The sequence below is a fragment of the Etheostoma spectabile genome, chromosome 22, assembly GCF_008692095.1.
Source record: "Etheostoma spectabile isolate EspeVRDwgs_2016 chromosome 22, UIUC_Espe_1.0, whole genome shotgun sequence".
Classification (NCBI taxonomy): Eukaryota; Metazoa; Chordata; class Actinopteri; order Perciformes; family Percidae; genus Etheostoma; species Etheostoma spectabile.
Window position 1 is genome coordinate 14,894,881 of NC_045754.1, and position 21,887 is coordinate 14,916,767.

A 21,887-nucleotide genomic window follows, 5' to 3' on the forward strand; every position below is an offset into this window, starting at 1 on the left:
ATGTGGACATTAAAGTAAAACAGCTTATTAATATAGCGAGGCAATTAAATTGTTTGATAGCAGACATTAGAATCTGAGAGATGGATTAATTGAGATGTTTTTATCTCTCTGCGAGGTTAATTGCAATGTGACTGGCTTTGTGAATGGAGCCAGCCAACACAGTGCTTCCTCCTCCTCTTCCTCCTCCCCCCTCCTCCTCCAGGAGCAGCAATGCCAAATTGGCAGCACAGGGTGCCCAGGTGCCAGCAGAAATAAATGGGATTAGATATCAGATCAGCCAAGCACAGAGAGAGACTCAACTATCCAACCTATAACTATTTCCAACCGGCAGATTTCCCGTCATAGCTCCATCCCGACACCGCTCTGTGTCACCACCAATACAGGAAGTATCAAGGTTGGGTGCCAATCCCTCACCTCGCTCGCCGTGCGCCCTCCCTCCTCCTACTCCTCCTTTCTCCTCGGTGTAATGCAAACCTCGTGATCATCCATTCAGCGGTGACTAATAAGCCGACTAGCCGAGGGCCAGGCAAGCCAAAAGTATCCGGGAGGCAGACAGGTGTCGCGGAAGTTTACACTTGCAGAGGCGCATCCCTCCGCGTCTTTTTGTCATTATCTGGGATAACGCGAAAGAGACTGTAACTGGCGGTCATCCGGCACCCACTGATCCCGTGTAAGTGATTCTCCACATCAACTCACTGCTAATATGTGATTGTTAGCCTGATATAATAAGCAACATGAATGACTGGAACATGAGTCTTGGTGAGGTGGCTGCTTCCACATGTGTGTGATGTAGAGGATCGGTTGCACGCGTGCGTAGCTTGATATGAAAACGCACGTTTCTGTGAAATGTCTTTGATCACCTTTATTCTGCACCGTTTGCGGCAAACTGCCTGCTGTACTGTCCATGTATAGCTGACATTTGTCACCGAGGCATTTTACACAGATGTTATCATGCAGTCGACCAGTGTAGCAGTCTGAATGAAATGCTGCTACAATGAGGGGAAGTGCGGTATTTGTTTGCGGGATGCGTGGATGTAATCAGGTAGTTTTTCCCTCACAGTACTCTCCAAAGCAGAGGGCCTATCTCGTTTTGTATATCCATCTGTATCCTTATTTGTGAATGATTACTAATGTAAATCGAATTGTTTTGTATTTTATCTGGAACAATAAGTCACACAAGCTAAAGAATAATGCATTATTCAGTAGTAAAGCAGATGGAGGTCTTGAAGTCCTAGATTACAGTGACACTGTGAACACCTTTAGAGTTAACTGGTTTAGAGTCTTTTAAAACCCTGAGTCAATTTTGTATTTGATCCCAAATTTCATTTTCAACAACATTGGAAGTCTTTCCTTTAATTTTAAAATAGAGTAAATTGCCAATTAAATTATCAAAAATCTATCAGCTCGCCCTTCTAGCTTGGAAGCTTTTGTCCACAACTTTTCAAGACTGTCCTATAGAACAATTGTAACATACACTACTGGCTAATTTGTTCCAACGAGATTTAAATCACATTCCTTTGAACTGTTTATGAATATACACCGTTTTCCAATTCCTTTTAGAGAAGTTAACTTGTACAATTCTACTAAACAAATACTTAACCTATGATGTACATCATATATCACAGCCTGTACTATCATTGGATGGAATTAAACTAACACGCAAAGTTGAACAATAAGCATAATTTGCCAAAAATCGTAAATTGCATACTGTAGAATACAGTTGTGCCAAGGGGCAAGTTTGTGTGGAGATCAGAAAGTGAGAACATAAATTGGAGAAGGGCTTGGCTTCTAGCGTATAAGTACTGTGTTTCTAACAAAGCCAAGGAAGTACACCTCAAAAGTTTACATTACATATACCCACCTTGGTGATGTACATATACATCACCTTGTTGCTAGATTTGGTGATATTGACTCTTCCTGTACAGTTTGTAAACAGAATATTAAAACAATGCCTCAATGCTTTTTTTTTTTGCTTGTGAAATTTCTAAAAGATTTTGGACAGATTTGGAGTCTTACTTCTTTGAACCCACCAACTTTGTCTACTCCTTTAACCTTAAAGATAGCATATGCTGCTACGATAATTCAGATAATGGTGCTCTTGAGTATCTAATTCATTTTGTTGTTCTGTACGCAATTTTTTTTATTCACAAGCAGAAACGTCCTAATTTTATACCTTTTCTCATATAATTTAAATATCTATTGAAGTCACTTAAAATGTTGGATAACAAGAAAAGTATTAAAATTGTGGATACTGTAGAGTATTGTTTTCCTGAAACCTCTGACTAACTACACTTTTGTCTTTTAGTCTTTTTTTTGTTTTATCTGTAATATTTTCTTTTCTTGTTACATTGCCTTGTATGTAATTTTATTTATTTTATATATATATATATATATATATATATATATATATATATCTATCTATCTATCTATCTATCTATCTAAATATATTTCTTATCTCCATACGATTGTACACTTGTTGTTCATGTGCTAGAATGGCTTACCTGATTCTTTGTATCCTTCATTTTGTCAATAGAAAAAAATAAAAAAAGAAGAAGAAAAGATTTGCCTCACAGCTCGACACAGTCGAGAGTGCTGAGAAGAAACTGAAACCAGATGCAGCAGGTGCAGGATGAGACTCCTCTTTTATGGGATAGGGACAGTGGTTTCTTTAGCTGAAGCTATTCAACATAAAGTCACGTTTTGTCTCAGAGCCATGGTTGCAGAAAAAACAACAACTTTAACCCCAAAGATTTGCAAGCTGAAAATCCTTATTTGGCAGCAGCGGGTGTGCAGGTAGCTCAACTAGGCTCAGTGCAGTTAATTTCTGTTGTTTTGTTTGGTGGTGATGACTATCACCTATTGACAACAGTTATCTTGGGAAGCTCTTTAGTTAGACACCAGGAATACATTCACCCACAAACTGGAAGAATCAGTCTGTTATTCTGAGCGATTCATTCAAGAAAACAATGGAGATCACTCAGCCAGAATCACAACCCATTCTTCGAGTTGGATGTGTTTGAGCTCAACACGTTGTTACATGCACAGTCTATTACTGTATACAGCCTATATATCACAGTTTCAAGTGAGGTCCTAGATTATTTTGAAACTATTCAATAACATAATCATTCATAATTACTCTCTCTGTAAATGCAGTTCCCATGTGTTCAAAGAAGGTGTATAGTCCAAATGTCAACCTCCACACATGACCTAAAGATCATTGATTCAATATACTTTGTTTGTCTTCAACTTTCTCCCATCCCATCCTATGCAACCATAGATGGTTTGCTTTAGCGGCATTGAGAAGGGTTTTACCACATATTTAAAAAAAAAAAAAAAAAAAAAAAGTTATGTCAGTGCACATTATCTATTGTGTTTCAAGCTGATGCTGCATTCTGCATATTATGGAGTTCTTTGAAGCATTTAGTTCATTTGCAGATGCTAATATTTGTATCTGCTCGTCCCTTAAGGATGTTAGGTATGAATGAGGTTCCTTGGTTGATTGGTGTTATTAAATTCCTGACTGCCGACTGGCCGGTTCACACTTGGCTTCACACTTCACATCTAGTCAGATGGTGGAGCAGTTGGAGGAATACTAATCATGAGTTGAGATGCAGTATTTGCCCTTAACGAAAAACTAAACTACAATCCTGTAGTCCAATATTGTTGTTGCTTTTCCTTTCTCTTGATGTCAGTTTGACAGATAATGTTCATATCCTGGGGTTACAAAAACACCTTGAACACCCATGTTTGAGCTGTCATATGGATGTAGGAAGACAAATGACCAGAGAGACAAAAAAGGCCATTACACACACAACCAGAGCTCAGGTGGTAAAGGAGTTACAGCAAGCTATTTCCAGATACTTTCAGTGTAGGATAATCTCCACCACATGTTTCCCAATCATGAATGCATCACACAGAATACTTTGAATGGCTGTAAATGCAGATCTGCAAAGGCAGGTCACTTCAGTGTAGTCAATGTCAATCTCTTTCCTTTTGGCTGTGACGAAACGCTGATCCAATGGAGAGTGTCTAAAACAAGCAGTTCATTTAGCGCTTGGCTGCACCTGCCCTTTTAGCGCTCAAACAGGGCCTTGTCCTCAGCTCGCCCGTCCACTGCTGACTCTCTGAGGTGATACACAGCAGCAGAGCCAAGTGCTCTTCAACAGGGGGTCCTCAGAGTATGTACGGGGGGGGATGCCAAAAAAAACCTTATTTTTGATAAATTGGCCTATTTGTGAAAAAAACGATTTATACATTGACATAAGCTTACTATTACGTCACCTTCCTAAAATAATCGCCTAAGTCATTTTTTGACAAAAAGTATTTTCTTGCCTAAATCATCTCCTCATGGTGCTGGCCACCTCTGGTAAAATGTCCTACATTCTCAGTTGAACAGGTGATGTGATTCTACGCCTTTGTATAACTGCCTTTAAGTCAAAATATGTTCAGTATTTGGTTCAGTTTTTTGTGTTTTCTGAAAAACGTGAAAAAATGACTTTAGGAAGCGATTATTTTAGGACGGTGACGTATAGGTAAGGTAGACAGTGTAAGCATGAACCTACTGAAAATACAAAGTGAGAAAACACTGAATAGTGGGATTATGAATGTTTGAATATATCTTTGACACAACACCAGAAAGGTGTTAAAAATCAGACACATGTCCACAGACATTGTCAAACAAATACATTTATTGAATAAAAAATCAAAATATTAGGTCAGGAGAGGATACTTTGTGGATCCCCCCCCCCTCTATCTTTCTCCTTCTCTTTCTCGCTCTCTCTCTCTCTGTGCAGACAGACAGACAGACAGGCAGGCTAATTTCCTATTTGACAAGGAACTGAAGGTGAATAGGATACATAGGAATAAAATTCCTAAACCATAGCACCACTGAACTTCCCCAGTTAATGACTTGAATCAAGAGCCTTTGCCCCAGAAATGTTATGTTTAAATATGCAGATTCATTTAGAAGAAATCTACAGATGCAGCCTAAAACAAATACTATCTAAATATGTATTGTAGAAGTTATATGGCCTTTAGGGAAATGAAGACATGGAAGGAAAATAGACCAAAATCTCAAAATTGACCACAACATGAAAAATAGTATTCTGCGATAAACAGTAACTTCATCCTTTTGATTGTAAGTTCCTCATGTACTAAAAGTGCTGTTAGTTATGTTTGCAGTTCTTTCTGTAAAATTAACAAAATAGCAGTTATTTATTCCAGTAACACCAAAAGAATTCAAATGAATGATTGCCATTTGCAAAATAAACACATTATTAGTCAAACTATGCCCCTCTCGTTGGTGCAGTCAGTTATTCTAAAAATGTACTTGAAACTAGTAGCATAGAAAACATGAACATTGTGGCAGAGTTTTCATTGCTATTGCCTGCTCTTGTTATTAACCTAGAAAATACTAAAGAAGAACATGGTCTCTGTGTAAACTGATTATTTTGTAGAAATTTGTTAAGTATTAAACGATTATGTGACATACGTACAGTACATAAATGAGTGTGCTTATTTGGATATGTCCATAGAAGCTGTTACCTGCAGTTAATGTTTAAATGACAGTTTTCGCTACCTAATAATAATCATATATTTTATTTATTTTTTACTATAGCCACTATCTTTCCCTACACTGAACTCTTTACTGATGCTGTCATGCGCAGATATTTCAGAAAGCGAGAATATACAAAATGTTGACACCAAAGGTAATCTTGCAGAATCGTCTATTATTGACGTTCTTGTCTGGCGATAGAGTTGGATAAATTGTATTTGCTGAGGCATGCACACAGACAGGTCAATTTTGCTGATGTTCGCAGACTGTGTGATCAACAGGAATGTAAGAAAAGTGTAGTTCGTCTTATAAAATCAAAGATATCGTGCTATATGCAGTCTAATAGCTGTTGGTAAAAACAACTCTCTGAGAGTTGAATACAGCGAGTGTGGTCGTGATGTTTTGGTGTGTGGTGTGTGTTGTGTGTTGTGTGTGTTGTGTGTGGTGTGTTGTTGTGTGTGTGTGTGTGGTGTGTGTGTGTGTGTGTGTGTGTGTGTGTGTGTGTGTGTGTGTGTGTGTGTGTGTGTGTGTGTGGTGTGGGTGTGTGTGTGTGTGTGTGTGTGTGTGTGTGGTGTGTGTTGTGTGTGTTGTGTGGTGTGTGTGTGTGTGTGTGTGTGTGTGTGGTGTGTGTGTGTGTGTGTGTGTGTGTGTGTGTGTGTGTGTGTGTGTGTGGTGTGGTGTGTGTGTGTGGTGTGTGTGTGTGTGTGTGTGTGTGTGTGAAAGTGTCAGTGCTTCATGCGTGTACAGTAATACGTGGATGTTTGCTGGCGTCATGTTGCAAATTGTCACAAGTGAAAATGGATTGTCTGTGTACAGTTGCGGGCTGCTCCGAAGTATGTGCGTCACCAACGCTTCAGACATAAATGATGCTCCATCCCCGTCCTTGACACCACTCACTATAAAAAGAAGGCCTGGATAATTGACTTCCCTTGTGGCTATACCATAATGGCCACACAGTAATGATGCATTAACCTCCGCTATACATTAGGAGAGATGGGGACTGACGACACCTGCTAATTTTAGTTTCTGGATAAACTAATAAAGGGCTGAGAAGTTGTGAGTATTGGTTCTTCGCAAGAAATGAAGCTTTACATTGCATTTTTTCTGGGTTTTTGTAGAAATCTCACTCTAAAATTAGTTGAGATACTGCTTTGTCGTAAAGACGGAAGAATTTGAGACCAAGATAGTAAAAACTTTCGGTGGGAAACCGTTTCCAGTCTTTATAATTTGCTAAGCTAACCTGCTGTTGGTTGTAGCTTCATTTTGAATATATACTGAATAGACGTGAGCGGTATTAATGAGTTGTACATTCATTTTGCTACTTTTGCTCACTAATACAATAAAGCTAGGGTTACAAGTTTTTTCACAAGAGGCATTCTTGCTTATCTTTTTATATTAGCATTTGTGTTCCCCCAAATTACTTCTAGTTCATACTATAACACACAAAAGCATACTGTAAAATGTTGCAGAGCTCTGCACAATTGAAGGCTCAGGTAATCTAGTCCCTTGCCTGTGACATGTAGGATCTGTCTGTCACGTGTACGTCCACGTGAGCCTGAGTGTGTATATATATGTGTGTATAATATGTGAATCTGTCAGACTGGGTAGCTTTTCCAGAGGCGAGGGCAAGGTCTCTTATCACAAAGGTTGAATGAGGAGCGTTTGTGGATGGCATTGTGACAGTCTGTATTTACACTGAATGATAACAAATATGAATCTGAGACTTTTTTCCACTTTAGCTGAGAATGTGACAAAAGCTCTTTCTCACACCGCCCTTTTTTGTATTTTGCCCTTGTGGGTTTTATATTTGCACTGACACAAAGGACTCATAAAAGCATCTGATGGAGATATCTGTAAGGGATAAAATAAAATGATAACTCAAAAAACAATATTCCTCTGGTTTCCCCTTAAGCTTTTCATCAAAATGACAAACACTCTTAAATATTAGACAAATGAAATGAGGTTTATTTTATTGCATGTCTGCTCCAGCAGTGATCGATTAATATTAAAAAGTGAATGGTTGGCGCGCAGAAGCAGGATCATCCGCTCAATTTGGTTTTCTGTATTTAGAATGTAAAAGTGAACAAAGTTCAACAGTAGTCTGTCATGAGACAGGCCCTGAGCTGAAGTGATGTGCTGAGCGACAAGAGAGACTCCGTCGATGAAGCTATTGGACCAATAATAGAACGGACATAATTGTCTGGCCTTCTGAGTCATCATTGCTCTCTCCGCTGCCAGTGCTCTCCTATCCTGTTTCGACGCTGCAGTTAATGGACCATCTCCTTCTGTCCATCTACTCATCTGTCTCGGCTTCTCTCTTCCTCCCATCATCCCTTTTTGTTTTAGTGTTATGAGCCGGCCCTTGGTCTCTCACCCTCTCAGTCACCCTTTCTGCACTTCTTTTCCTTACGTGTGTCACCCCCTAACTTTAAAATATTAATATTACAGTGGGGTCCAAAGGCCCACTATCAAAAAAGTCAATACATGATTTCACTATAATGCTGTATAGCTGGATATTGTATATGGATAAGGAAAAGGCCCTAGATAATGTGAGGTTTGCGGCTGGATTGCAGCCAAGTGTAATGTATATACAGGATGTTAACATTAGCGCAAAATGATCCTCACCAGACAGGATGACCCAATCCAAAGCAAAGAAAATTCCTTAACATGACATCTGTCATCCTGTAACTACTGTTTGTTGACATTAGACAGAGTCTTCACAGTTACCTGCCTGCCTTGTTTGCTGTATGCAAAAACATGTAATTTGAATGTCTGTGATGTGGAGAGTAAAGCTACTGTACACCCACTTGCATAGAGTGATGTTAATGTATTGCCATTCGAGGCTGTAGTTCGTGGTGATGTTGAATTGTGTTTCCATGCTAGCGGCTTTTAAAAGAAAGAGCTGTCAAAAGTTCTACTTGAAATATTTAAACTCACTAACTTTACTTGGCTGGATCCTGTCATTAAACCAGGTGCCTCTTTTTCTGTGTGCTTATCTGACATAAACATTCTGCTTTATGATGAATCATGCACAAGGTTAAGGATCAATACAAATTGATTGATTAATTGATTGCTAACTCTTAATGACTTTGATGATGCCCTGCCATATTTTTGGTATAGGGAGGGTAGTATTTGTTATCTTGGTTAACATACTGTTATGTAAAAGGACAATTTTTCCATCCACTATATTTTCCATCTGGTTTTAATCCAATTTTCAGCTGCTCAAGAGATCATGCTGCAGTCTAGCAACAACTGTAGTCCCACAGTAGGCTATATTTTGTTCACAAGTCATAAAGTTAAACATTGCAGCATTATTTGCATAGTGATATTTTGGGTTCTTCACAGTATGTTGGATTTCTGTTCTAATAGGCTGTGAACCTTTGAGTGTTATGCTTCTGTTCGTTACACCATAAGCTGTGCCAGAATCCTATTGATGTTGTAATTCCGTAGCTAATAGAGATTGATGAAAGTCATAATTTACTGAATACCATGTGTACAAGAAGTCAAATGTCTGGCATATTAATGTTTAGCTGGAAACGAATGAATTAATTCCTCACAAAACCCATTTTAAATGTCTTCATTCCTCTGTTCTTCCTCCAGGGTTGTCTCAACCTCGACCCCCGGAGCAGCAGTGCCTCCCCTCGTCCTCCCCTCTTGGACCAGCAGCTCAGCGTGGCGAGGCCAGGGAAGATGGGCCGGAAACTGGACCTTTCAGGCCTGACGGACGACGAGGCGGAGCACGTCTTGAAAGTTGTCCAGCGCGACATGAAGCTGCGAAAAAAGGAGGAAGAGAGGCTGAGGTGAGATGGGATTACCATGCCAGCGCTTTTGTTTCTAGTATTTTTACAAATTGAAGGCGACACATGCAGGGTGATTTGAGTGGAGCCGATTAAAAAGGGGATGACATTCGCCTGTGAGTAAATATGACCAGCTATAGTTGTGTCCAGCTAGCTCAGCTGACAAAGACACTTCTACATCCACATATAGGCTACATTGCCCTTTCTACTTTACGATACATAAAAAGTAATATATATTTTTTTTAATTGACAAGAGCAGAAAAGAAGTGTAAAGGTGTAAGGAATGGATTAAATTGTGTGTTAATCTGCTCTAATGTAAGTTGCCAATGTTAGCATCTGGCTAGCTTACTACTTCGACAGTAGTAACCACGTTTTACTTCCAAAGAACAAATATTATTTCGTGGGTCTACAGGTTAACATAGAATAAAACCTGTTCAGGAGTGGAACGTTCACCCTGAAAGAGCCAAATGTTTTGCTATTTTCAGAGTTTAAAACCGTTCAGGATAGTCACTTTTTGCCTGAGGCTTGTAACTTTAGCGTCAGCTTATTAGCATAATGTATGTTGCCATCATGTGTATTTTCTCTCGTTAGCTAGCTAGCTACGGCTGATAAAATCTGCTAGCCAAAATCGTCATTTCGGCCAACAAACATTATTGTTGCTGGCCAGAAATTTAAGACTTTTTTTTTTTGTACGTTTTGTGCAAAATGTAATTATTTAAAAAAATAAAAATAAAGTGAGTGGTGATCGAATTGTAAATTATGGCACAGCCAGGAGCTGTAAGTAGGAAGATGCCTGTGTTGTAATTTCTGGCAGGTCTGTGGGAGTCCGTTGGTCCAGGCCTCAAGGCTCTGCTCCGGTGTCACAGCTTCTTACTTAACATGCGACAAGTGCTTGCATGTTCCTCCTTGTCCTTCTCTCCTTCCATCCCCGCCTTGTGACAGCCCGTAGTCTGAGGGGATTCGGTTTGGTTGTGACAGGCCTCCATGGGGGTTTGGTCATCAAATTTGGTCAGATCAGTGTGTCTGCTTTGTGTTGTTTTAGCAGGACTAGGGGGAAGTTTTAGTATTAAAACTCCAGTGTATCTAATGTCATAACAAAATCCAAAATGTGTTTTCTGCCATGTTTTAAGTGTGGTTATACCCTATAATTACACAAAAATGATCTTTTACCTACCAGGCCCTAGCATCAGCTATTTTGTTGGGAAGATTTTATGTCTTTCTTCAGATGTGAACGGTGATCCTCAGTGGTTTTGTATTCTTGAGTGGATGCCACGCGTGATTAGGCTGCTTTACTCAGAACACTAAACATCTTAGCTGTACTCTGAGGAGCAAAGTTGCTCTACAGAAAGCAGCCGTTGCTCTGCGCAGCTTGAAATTCTACTTATTTTCCCAGAATCTGTTTCAAAGCAAATATGTATTCCCAAATTACTGGGCTGTAAAATGTTCTCCCACCAAGCTGTCATGAATGATCAAAAATAATGTATGCCTCTCAGGCTGTTATTACTGCTGTTTACTGCAAAAAAGATGAGCATGTTAATGTTGACTGTAGTAGCAGGCAGACATTGATGAAGCAACTGTTCTTCATAAAAGCAATCAGGCTCTGAGATGTGCTTTATTGAGTTACTGCAACTTGTTTAAAAGCAAAGTTTCCAAAGTAAATATTAGATGCAAACTGACAGTCAAATTAGCTTGTTTAAATTACTGTGTTACACAATCACACATCTGATGTAGTGATTTCTTTCCTTCTTGTATTTGTTTCAATTTGTGTTTTTATTGTTGGATGTTGTGTGTTTCTTCAGGCAATGCCTCCTGAACACCTGAACACCTCGATGACTCTCTCAGCATCAGCACTCGTCACACGTGTCGAACTCTTTTTGTAATTTATTCACAGTAATGGAGAAAGTAATCAGATCTTCTTCTAACCAAGTAAAGTTAGGCTGGTCAAATACTCCAATGCAAGTAAAAGCCCTGGCTTCAATATTAAAGTACAGAAGTATTAACAGCAAAATATACAATATATTCTACGAAAAAAATAAATGTTTCAGCTTCTGAAATGGAAATATTTGCAGGTTTTATTAGTCAGACACAACCAGCAATCTGAAGACATTACCTTAAACATTTTCACAATTTTCTGACATTTTACAGACCAAAGTAATTATTTTGGACTTGACTTGCAGCCCTAGTTTCCTTTACTTTTTACAGTATTCAGTAACACAACAAGAAAACAATCTTTCTTTTTTCTTATTATTTATCAGATATATTTGTGTTATTATAAATGATTATTTCCTTGATGAAGAGTAGTGCATGCATGTTCCAACTCTGATATACTTAAACATACAAGTATTGGTCTTCCATTTCCTCTTAGGACATGTCCATGTTGGCATGTGTTATTGAACTATTGTGTTGAATGCTTGTGCATTAGCTTTTGTGTAACCAATCAGGTTACAGAAAGAGAGAAAACCAATTTGCCTTTCATATGAAATGTAAAACGTTTATAGTATAGGAATATGAAAGCATGTGTACAGCAGATGGTGGTTGAGTGTTTTAGCAGATAGCTCTCTCCCTGTGGGTTTTATCGCTTCCATGCATGGATGACATTTGTTTTTCTTTCTTGAATGAAGTCAGCCCTGCAGAGTTGTAAATTACCCTGTTGAAGGATTCATGGGATAGTTTATAAGCCTCAGCTGGCACTTTAAATGCTCCATTTTAATTTTCTCATGCTGAATAATAAGAAAGGCGAAACACTTAAATGATATTACCTTACCTGTCTCATAAATGCTGAACTGTAATACATATGTCAATAAAGTGATGCATACTGCTCTAAGCCAAGTTAGGAGCAATCTACGCTGTTTTTTAGTTCACCACAAGTTTCAATGTCGGCTAGTTTCTGATGTATCTGCAGTTTCATGCTTTTATCACTGTGTGAGGGGCTTTTTAATATGTTGTATATAATTATTATTTTTATCATGTATATTATAAGAACATAGATACAGGTTTAAAGGCTTTAGTGTGGTGTTTACAAAATCAGATTATCCAAGTTTAAATTCCAGGCAATAATAATAATAATAATAATAATAATAATATTAATAATAATAATAATAATAATAATACATTTTATTTAAAGGCGCCTTTCTTGGCACTCAAGGACACTGCACAGGGAATTCGGATATTAAAAACAGCAAAACAAATACTATACATAATAAAATAATAAAGAGACGGTACAGTACAATGCACCAAGAGTGGGCTTCCCTGTCTGAACATGGTTCTTATTGGTCTATATTTGATGTGTAAGATATACAGTAGACCATTATCAGTGGCCATTAGTGATGAGATATTAAATGTTGCTAGGCTGCAATACAAAGTGCTTTTAAAGGTTTTTTTTTCTTATCATATTTTTCTTTCCTATCTTAAATTCTACCCCTGGGACTATTAGTTTTATCATTTTATGCTGATGACACACCTCTCTACAGCACTTTCAAAAGTAGTCTGGCTAACTTAAATGTAAGCCCAGCTTCTGTTTTTAGAGGAATTGATAAAGCTGATGCCTTTTATTGTTGGACCTACTACAAAAGCATTAAGACAAAAAAAGACAAAAAAAAACAAACATAACAAGACAAAAAAGACATTACAGTTGGAATAAATCATATCCAGGGTTTGGGTTTGGCCAAATATTGGGGTTTTTGATGGGATATAATTTCTGCCGAACATTAGAATGTTTTTCCACTGAACCCAAAGGAATGAATTGAACTTTCACACTGTTAGGAGTTGCTGAGACACTTGAATAGAACAGAACCATTGTTAATGTTATTAGTAATACCTAACTTCAGTTACTTCAGATATTGTAAGTCCTATCACTTACGTTTTTAACCACCACAAGACTATGGAGATATCTTTTTAAGTGTGGGTTCTTGTTTTGTTGGTAGTCTGTGCATGTTGACAGTTGGTGGCGGTTATGTGCCACGAAATGCTCCAGCAAGGGCAAGAGAGAAGAAGACTGCAAGCAAACGGGGTAAACAAAGCAGATTTGTAGGGTATACCATCTGCACTTTAAATGTTTTATGAAGAAGGAAATGCAATTAATGTTTATTAGGCCTCAAATAACCACAATTTTTTGGTGAGTACATTGCTGAATTTTGTCCATTCACACTTGAGGCATCTCATTTCTGCTTCCCCAGTGTCTAGTGGATATCCTTGGAGCTCAGGTTAAAATGAAGGGAGAGTGTATCGGTGCTGTCTTTGCTACTAAACCTGGAATACTTTTTAAAGGTTTGAGTTCATTATCTTCTACAGACCGAAGTGTTGGCTTCTTCAGTTTCTTTTGATATTTTCTGCCAATGGTTTTAACTGTGAGCTATGACATAAATTTTTTGCAGTAGTACAACGAAAATAAAGCTCTAGTAACTTATATGCATCTGGTTTGCTAAAGAACAACGATTGTGCGATTCTGCCAATTAGAGAGGGTGAAAAGCTCAACCTCTGGCCTCCACTGTCTCGGTGGCCATACATTTGGAGATGCTCATTATGGAGCAGCAGGAGACTCAACACAAGCACTCCCAAGCACTCCCAAGGGAGTCAAACTGGAAAATGATTGTAGATAGAAATCCACCACTTGGTGTGAATTGTGAGAAGATGGCTGGAGCTCCAGCTATTGGTGACTCTTACGGGTAATTTGCTCTCAGTGTTAGGAAGGATCCAATTCAAACATGTGTCTGGCAGGTCGTTTTATGGATAGGCCAATTACTGTACCTGCAATGCTTACTTCAAAACTCATTTCAGTTGGAGCTATGACAAGTCCATTCTTCCTGTACAATGTTACAAGGATAAGTCTTGATTATTTGTGAAGTTGTGGGCTGATGCACTCCACAGTCATTCTCACTCTATCATATTCATCCGCTCTTTCTTTGTGCTTAGTCATTCATGGCTCAAGAATGCAGCCCTTTATCAGAGGGTGATATTTTTGCATCAGCAGTTTAAATTAGACTGTAAAATAGTGACTGTTTTTGTAATTAAATTGTGATGTTGTTAGGATGACCAAATGTCCTCTTTTGCCCGGACATGAGGGGGGGGGGGGTTAAATTCATGAAAATGTCCGGTTTACACTGTTTTTCATGGAACAGTAAGCGTGTACCTACATTGACTGGCGCTTTGCACACAACACTATGGTACTTTGTTTTGTGACGTAATTCCAGAGAGGCTGGCTTGTAGGCGGCTCTGCGATGCACACATACAGGGAGCAGATCAGACAGGGAGCAGATCAGACAGCGGAGCACATACAGGGAGCAGATCAGACAGGGAGCAGATCAGACAGCGGAGCACATACAGGGAGCAGATCAGACAGGGAGCAGATCAGACAGCGGAGCAGATCAGACAGGGAGCAGATCAGACAGGGAGCAGATCAGACAGCGGAGCAGCGTTAACATAAAAGGCCGAAACACAGCTTCACAGTTGAACTGCAAAAAAACGTTCCACGTACCGTTCCGGCCGGGACAATGGGAGGCGGAGTGCACCGTGTCCAAAGCTAGCACATATCTTTCAGTGTCTAAAGGTGCTGGAGATCTCAAAGCTCACATGGACACCAACAAACCTTATCTTATTACATTAAAAAGGTTTTAAGAGATTTAGTTGAAGCTGGATTTTGAAGCTGACACAGGTCATATTTAGAACATTATTTCATATTTATTTTAATAGATCTATTGTTTTGTTACAGGTTGTTACATATTTTATTTATTACATAAGTTATTTTTATACCATTGAGGCATATATAGCATGTTCTTTAATCTCTAAGAGGCCTATCTAAATTTGTGTTTTGAGGCCGGGCCGGGTCTTTTTTTGGAAATCAGAATATGGTCACCCTAGATGTTGTGTTCAGACAAGTGAGGCTGAGCAGTAACCATCTTCCTATCTTATTAATGTTCAACTTTGTAGCTTTATTCAGACCATCTGTAAGACTGACTTGTTGTCCTTAGTATTTGAATTTGTCCACGTTTCATGCACACAAAGGCTGTAGCTTCTTTTTTTCTTTTTCTTTATGTCGGCTGTTTGTTTTAGCTCCAGTGAATGTGACAGGCCGGCAGGTACAGGGAGCAGGAGTCATACTGGGAGGTTAGATCTTTTTGAGAGAAGGTGGCAGAGGATGTCACTCTGTCAGGGCAGGATCTGACCTCTATTTCCTCCTATATTTATTCTCTTGGCTCTCTATCTAGAGATGACACACATACTGACACACACTCAGCTATCCACAAAAAGAGGACAACTTAAAAACTGGATTTTATCTTGGCTCAAAAATAATGTCATAACTTTACTTTGGAGCCAAGATAAAAGCCAGTCTGGTTATGTTTGTCCCATATAGCTCGGTATTCATAACAATCGATAAATTAATGTAATTGGATTTCAGAGCACAAGTAGTCAGAGGATGTTACTCCTGGTTGCAGGACAGTCCCTTTGGGCTGCAGTGCCATCTCCTCTATTAAAGCAGCACTTAATGGGGACAGATCCACCGGGGTCATGTCCTTTACACTGTTGGCTTGAATAGTCTTTGTATTAGCTTGTTTGTTTGATGATGTGGCTCTTTAATGAAGCAGGTTTCCCAGACTCGTGAACTGTTGACCTGAACTTTAGAAATCCTGAAATCGTGTAATTAGTCCAGTGCAGCTTTGTGGGTGGTTGAATAGCTCCATTGTGTCAAACAGACTTTCTTCTCAGAGGTGTTTATTCTGTGCCATAATCCAGTGTTGGGTCCTATGTTAACATGTGACGTTCTTTCACATGAAACGGCCCAAAGCTGCGGGGATGTAATGTGTAACCACACACACACAGACAGACGGACAATTAAACAGCTTTATGTGACTTATCGCCACACCTCCCTACATCTTTAGCATTAATTGTATGAGGCAGCCAAAGAAGAGTTCATTTCAGTCTGCCTGTTGTTGTGTTCTCTTGGCTGCGGTTCTGTTTTGGTGGGGATTAGCTGTGTTACGTTATTGGTGTGGGTTGTTTGTCTGAGTCATGTTGATGTGGATTGTTTTTGATGTGGACGTGCTGCGTGTGTCTCTGTGTTTACGTGCTGATCTCGAGCAGTGTGTTATGTGTTTGTGCACAGCGAGCAGGAAGGACAAATCCATTTGACCTTTTTTTTTTTCTGTAGCCACATTGGCAGGTGTATTAACAGTACATTTTTGTGATTCATCACATTTCACGGTCTGCCAGGGTAACATCATGACTGATACAGTGCCCATTTATACTCGCAGTGATGACTTTATAATATTTACAACTGTCAGGCTTATTTTACCATCTTATCAATCTTTTTGTTTTTGTTTTTAGACATTTGTTTCCAAAAACATTATTTGTTTTCCTTGACTGCTGGCTACTTTACTAGTATTATTAAATGTTTTTAAAATATGTTGCCTTTATTTGACCGGATTCAGCAAAGGGCTGTGGGTTGGAATCGAAACCTGGCCGCTGCAGTCAGTACTCATTCTTAGTATGAGGGGAGCATGCTCTACCAGGTGAGCTAAAGCTGGGAAACAATAGTCCCTACAAGTGAGTGCATCTGCATGAGTTACATGTAGAGCTGGGACACATTTACTTTTTTTTATAATAATCTAGACACTGGGAAAAACTAGTAAAACAGAGACTTTCCCAGTGACTGGTAGGCTCACCGTTTAACATTAGACTGGACATCTGGTTAGCCTGGTCTGAAATAGCCAACATTAGTTATTTAGCAAGATGTTAACTTTGGCCGTGCAAATTTAGCAATTATATAAGGTGAAGACTCTTAAGTGAAAGGCAGTAATCAAAAAGAAACAAATGCCATTTCATCATCTTTCATAAGAATCACATTTAATTCAATTCAGAAGAGAACATAATGCAGAAAGAAGGGAAAAAAATCAAATGCGATCTGATTTGCATGCAAAAGATTGACCACGCCACCTGATTGGTTTTTGAAATTATTGAACTTGTGATGCGATTTGTCTAGGGAGTGTGGACTAACAGCTGTCTGGTAGCTTTGTACCTCAAGCTACCTGGGTGCCCCATGTTTTGACCTGACCTTTTCTGCTGTCGAAATTTTAATAATGTCACCCACTCCTATGAGACAGGGCCGGGTGTTCTGGTGGGCATGAAGGTGAGCAGATTTATAAACATTAAAGTGCAAATATCCTGCTATAGGAATGATTTATTTTAACTTTTTATCATTCAAAATATGAAGATGACTCTGACATGTCAAAGTATGAAATAAGCAACCCCCCCCCCCCTCCTCTGCTCCCTTTGCTGTTTTGCAAGGAGATACAGAAGCAGAGCGAGTTTCTGATCAGCTTGGTTGTGCTTTAACTTGCTTTCATGTATTCAGGGCTGTTGAGGTGATCTGTACTGCTGCCACAGACTATGTGATTTGTAATTAGTCTTTAATATGGCCCTTAGTAGATGGTATTCAATATAATTAAACTTAATTAGCAGACAAAAATATAGCCCTCCTGACCACTGCAATTATACATGGCCCATGCTCATGCATACTGTGTTCAATCTCTCTCTGTGTCACACACACACACACACACACACACACACAGAAGTCTATTTATCAGAGGTGCAGCAGCTCAAAATGCACGGAAAGTTACAGAAAGAATCGTACATCTTATCCATACATTTTGAATGGTCAAACATATTTTCACGAATGATATACGTTTCCTATTTAAATACTTAGTAATACTGTATACAAAAGCACTCCAGGCCTCGAGAGTGATTCAATATTTATGTAATTACTGCAGCATTGTTTGTAGATGCTATTGCAAATTTAATTTCCACTATATAGCAAGCACAATCCAAGATTTAAAGATACAGTTGAACATATATCAGTTGATATATGTATGTGTGTGATATATAAAATGTATCCAATTTAAAGTAGATACTGTAGCACAATTGTTGTTTGCAGTTTTGAGCAAGAGCCCATACAGCTGCACCAGGCTTGGCGCTCTGCATGTTAATGTGGAAGATTAGTCAAGCAACATCGTTGCACTTGAGTGTTAATGGACATTTGGCACATTAAATTCCTAATAAAGGAAAGTGTGCATTTTTGAGGACATCAGTCTGTGTGTACTGCCTGTACATTTGCAGGCTCCTGAGCAAAGTGTCCTAAACAGGCGGTAGTTTATGGCGTCTGATGAAGGAAGATTCTGATTTCCCCCAAGTGTTACAAATCAGCAGCTGCGCAGCTCCGCTGTCCTCTGGAGCTGCTGAGCACACGGGATCGGCTGATGAGATAGTGAAAATAATCCACCTCGGCTACTTGTGGCACAGTCGCTTTCATACTTCACACACCGCATTAGTTTTTCCAGCTGACTGAGTAGGTTCCACCTCAATAACTGTGTGTCCGTCTGTGTGTGTCCGTGTGTCCGTGTGTCCGTGTGTCCGTGTGTCCGTGTGTCCGTGTGTGTCCGTGTGTGTCCGTGTGTGTCCGTGTGTGTCCGTGTGTGTCCGTGTGTGTGTGTGTGTGTGTGTGTGTGTGTGTGTGTGTGTGTGTGTGTGTGTGTGTGTGTGTGTGTGTGTGTGTGTGTGTGTGTGTGTGTGTGTGTGTGTGTGTGTGTGTGTGTGTGTGTGTGTGTGTGTGTGTGTGTGTGTGTGTGTGTGTTAGCTTTTGCGTGTGTGTTGCATTTTAGCTTTTGCTAACCAAGGGTCAAATGGAGGTGAACGAATCAGAGCTCGGCCTGGGCTTCCTCCAGATAAACATGTTTTACACCTAGATAGGAGTAAGACTAAGAAACTCAGAGAAATCGTGTGAGCTGTTACTTTGATATTTGTTCAGGTTTGCAGTGATTACTTCTGCTGCTGGCCAAATGTCAAGGGGTGTTTTTTGACTTGGAGGATAGTTGGTTGCGAGACGAGGATGTTGTTATCTCAGTCCCTGTCTCCTGATTCTTTTTAGTTTTTGACCTCTCCATTTTGTTATTTTCTATTTCTTCCTCTCTATTTCTCATTCAATGGTCCTATCCTTTTAAATTCCCTGTCTGTTTCTTTCTTCCTACCTCTGCAGAGCCTCATTAGCAGTAGCCATGTTGTTTTGAGATGGGGGGGCAGTGTTGTAAGAGCTGCCCTCTGTCCAGAGGGAGTGAGTGATGCTTGGCCCAACAGCATGGAGACTTTTCTTTTTCTTCTAGATATTCGCCACACTTTTCTCACATGTGCTCTGCATTACAGCCAGGCCAAGAGACAAAATACTCATTTACCTCCCAAAAAGCCAAGTCACCCATGGGCCATGGTCCTGTGTGACATTGAAGTGTTTGAACTTCCGACAGCAGTGTTAATTACAAGAGCTTGTGGTGTTTGCAGAAGTGTTAGGCAGCAAGGCAAGGTTCAAGTGCTCGGACACAGTCGGTTACCCACAGCTTCAGAGAGGGTCTGTCTTTGTGGGAGTACAAAATGAGAGCAAGTGAAGGATCCTGTGGGATTACAGTGTGTCTGAGAAGCAAGGAGGGAGACAGACAGTACACTCTGTACAATGTGCCGTTTGGCTCATTACCGAAAATAAATCTTGGTGTTAAACCTTCTGTTTTGTCTCTTGTTCCAGTTGTCTTGTTCTTCCTCCAAAGCGTGTTTTCTGCTATCACCCCCCAGCATTTAAATAGGCTGTCTGATACTGAATGGTAATGCTAAAGAGGGGAAAATGGATGACTTTACATATGGCTGCATTATGTGTTTTTAGATTCATTATCAGCAAATAGCTGTTAGCTGCAAAAGTTTCATATATTCCTCTCACCCTCTCATTTTTTTTCTTCTTTGGGTTTTACTAAGGCATCGCAATGTAAGCAGCATTTCCATAGTAAAAACATAATGGTAATTAAACATTTAATCAAAGTGAGTGCAATAAGCAAAACAAAATCTGCGTATGACTTTTAAAATCAGGATTTACCCAACACTATTACCTAAATAGAAATAAGTATGCCTAAATTCACTGCTTACATCTTCTGCAATTTAAGTTTCAGCCCTAGAGGATTCATTTGTAAATATATTTACTCTAGCTGCCACTTTGTGAATATTAATAGGCTATCCAAAGAAAGTAAACCTATTTGACCTTTTCAGCCAAATTAGCTTTACTTTAAGTGTGCTGCAGATTTTAAAAGATCAAGAGGCATTGTCCTTACCAAGGGTTTGTGGACCAATTGGCTAGAAAATGCTTAATTCCTCACGAGGCTCACAAACAAAGCACTGCATCAGCTGAGGTTGGCTTCAGAGGTAGTCTGTATACATCACATCATCGATGATGAAGCAGCGTTGGCAATACGTCACGCATTCTGCACCCATGCCGGTACACATAAAAACACACGTAATTAAATTAGTGATGATCTTTCCTTACAGTCCTGTGCTTCATCTACCCAATTAGATGGGAGATCTCCTTCTGCTCCAGTATCGTTGACCCCAAACCTCAGCAGCTCTAATTTATGAGATGGATCTAATCGGATAAACCTCCATACGTGTATAAAACAGAGAGACGACGAGGTTAGCTGGTTAGCAGGGGTTGAGGCTGGGAAAGGGGAGTGTTTTTGCCTCGTGTTAAAGAAGAATTCCGGCCATTTTCTACATTAATCTTGATAGTCATAAATATGTGTGTACTTTCAAAAAAAAACAACCCGAGTCAGTGCAGGCAACACTGAGTAGCTGCAGCTACGTGTACGAGCTTCCACTAAGCTGAAACAGCAAGTTTTAGAGTGCCTTTGTCCCTCTAAGACATAAAATGCAATTAAAATGTCTGTGCAACATGAACAGGGCCCTTACGTAACAACAAGATGCATTTTCAACTAAGACATTGTTAAAATTCACCTACCCGCCGGTAGCTTGTAGCTCCTAGCTCCTTGTTTCTAGCTCCTAGCTGCCGTCTGGTCAGTGTTTTCCGCCAGGCTTCTGTGATAATCATCCCGACAACAATCCATGGAGCGGCGGTGGTGTGGCTATGTCCTCCAGAGGACAGGTAATGTCGCGTCTTGAAGTTCATTCCCCCCCCCCAAAAAAAAAACCAGTAGTGCGGTAGTAGCTGATAGCTCCTAGCTGTCGTCTGGTGAGCCAGGCGTCTTTGATAATCATTCCGACAACAATCCACGGAGCGGCCGTGGTGTGGCTATGTCCTCCAGAACACAGGTAATGTCCCGTCTTGAAGTTTGTTCCAAAAACACGCACTGCACAATGTTTCCCTTTTCCTGCTACGGGACTACAGCGCAAAACTACAGCTACCTTCTCTAACGCTATCCCTGTGGAAGCCACATAAATCATTTGTTCTGTTTCCATGTACATACATAGTCACTTATATGGTCATAACCACTACAGTGCTCAATTACCTATTTTTGAGGGGATTGAAACATCAAGTTTTTGTTGCGAAGCCGTGACCTGTCCTCTGGAGGACATGGCCACAACACACCCGCTCCGTGGATTGTTGTCGGTATAATCATCACAGAACCCTGGCGGAACACACTCACCGGACAGCACCTAGGAGCTAGCAGCTACCACGTACAAGCTAACCGCTACCGGCAGGATCGAGACAGGGACCAGGGTAG

General features: G+C 39.9%; 1 protein-coding gene across 4 annotated transcripts in view; it reads left to right on the forward strand.

The window, feature by feature from the left end:
• The first annotated feature begins 399 nt into the window (after positions 1-399).
• The window catches only part of myripb (myosin VIIA and Rab interacting protein b), a 116,115-nt gene continuing 94,627 nt past the window's right edge, over positions 400-21,887 (forward strand). For all 4 annotated transcript variants that reach the window (XM_032503604.1, XM_032503605.1, XM_032503606.1 and 1 more), the window contains exons 1-2: positions 400-670; positions 9,155-9,354. In XM_032503604.1, coding sequence (XP_032359495.1) covers positions 9,245-9,354 — 110 coding nt within the window. In that variant the 5' untranslated portion in view covers positions 400-670; positions 9,155-9,244. The remainder of the gene's footprint in view (positions 671-9,154; positions 9,355-21,887) is intronic.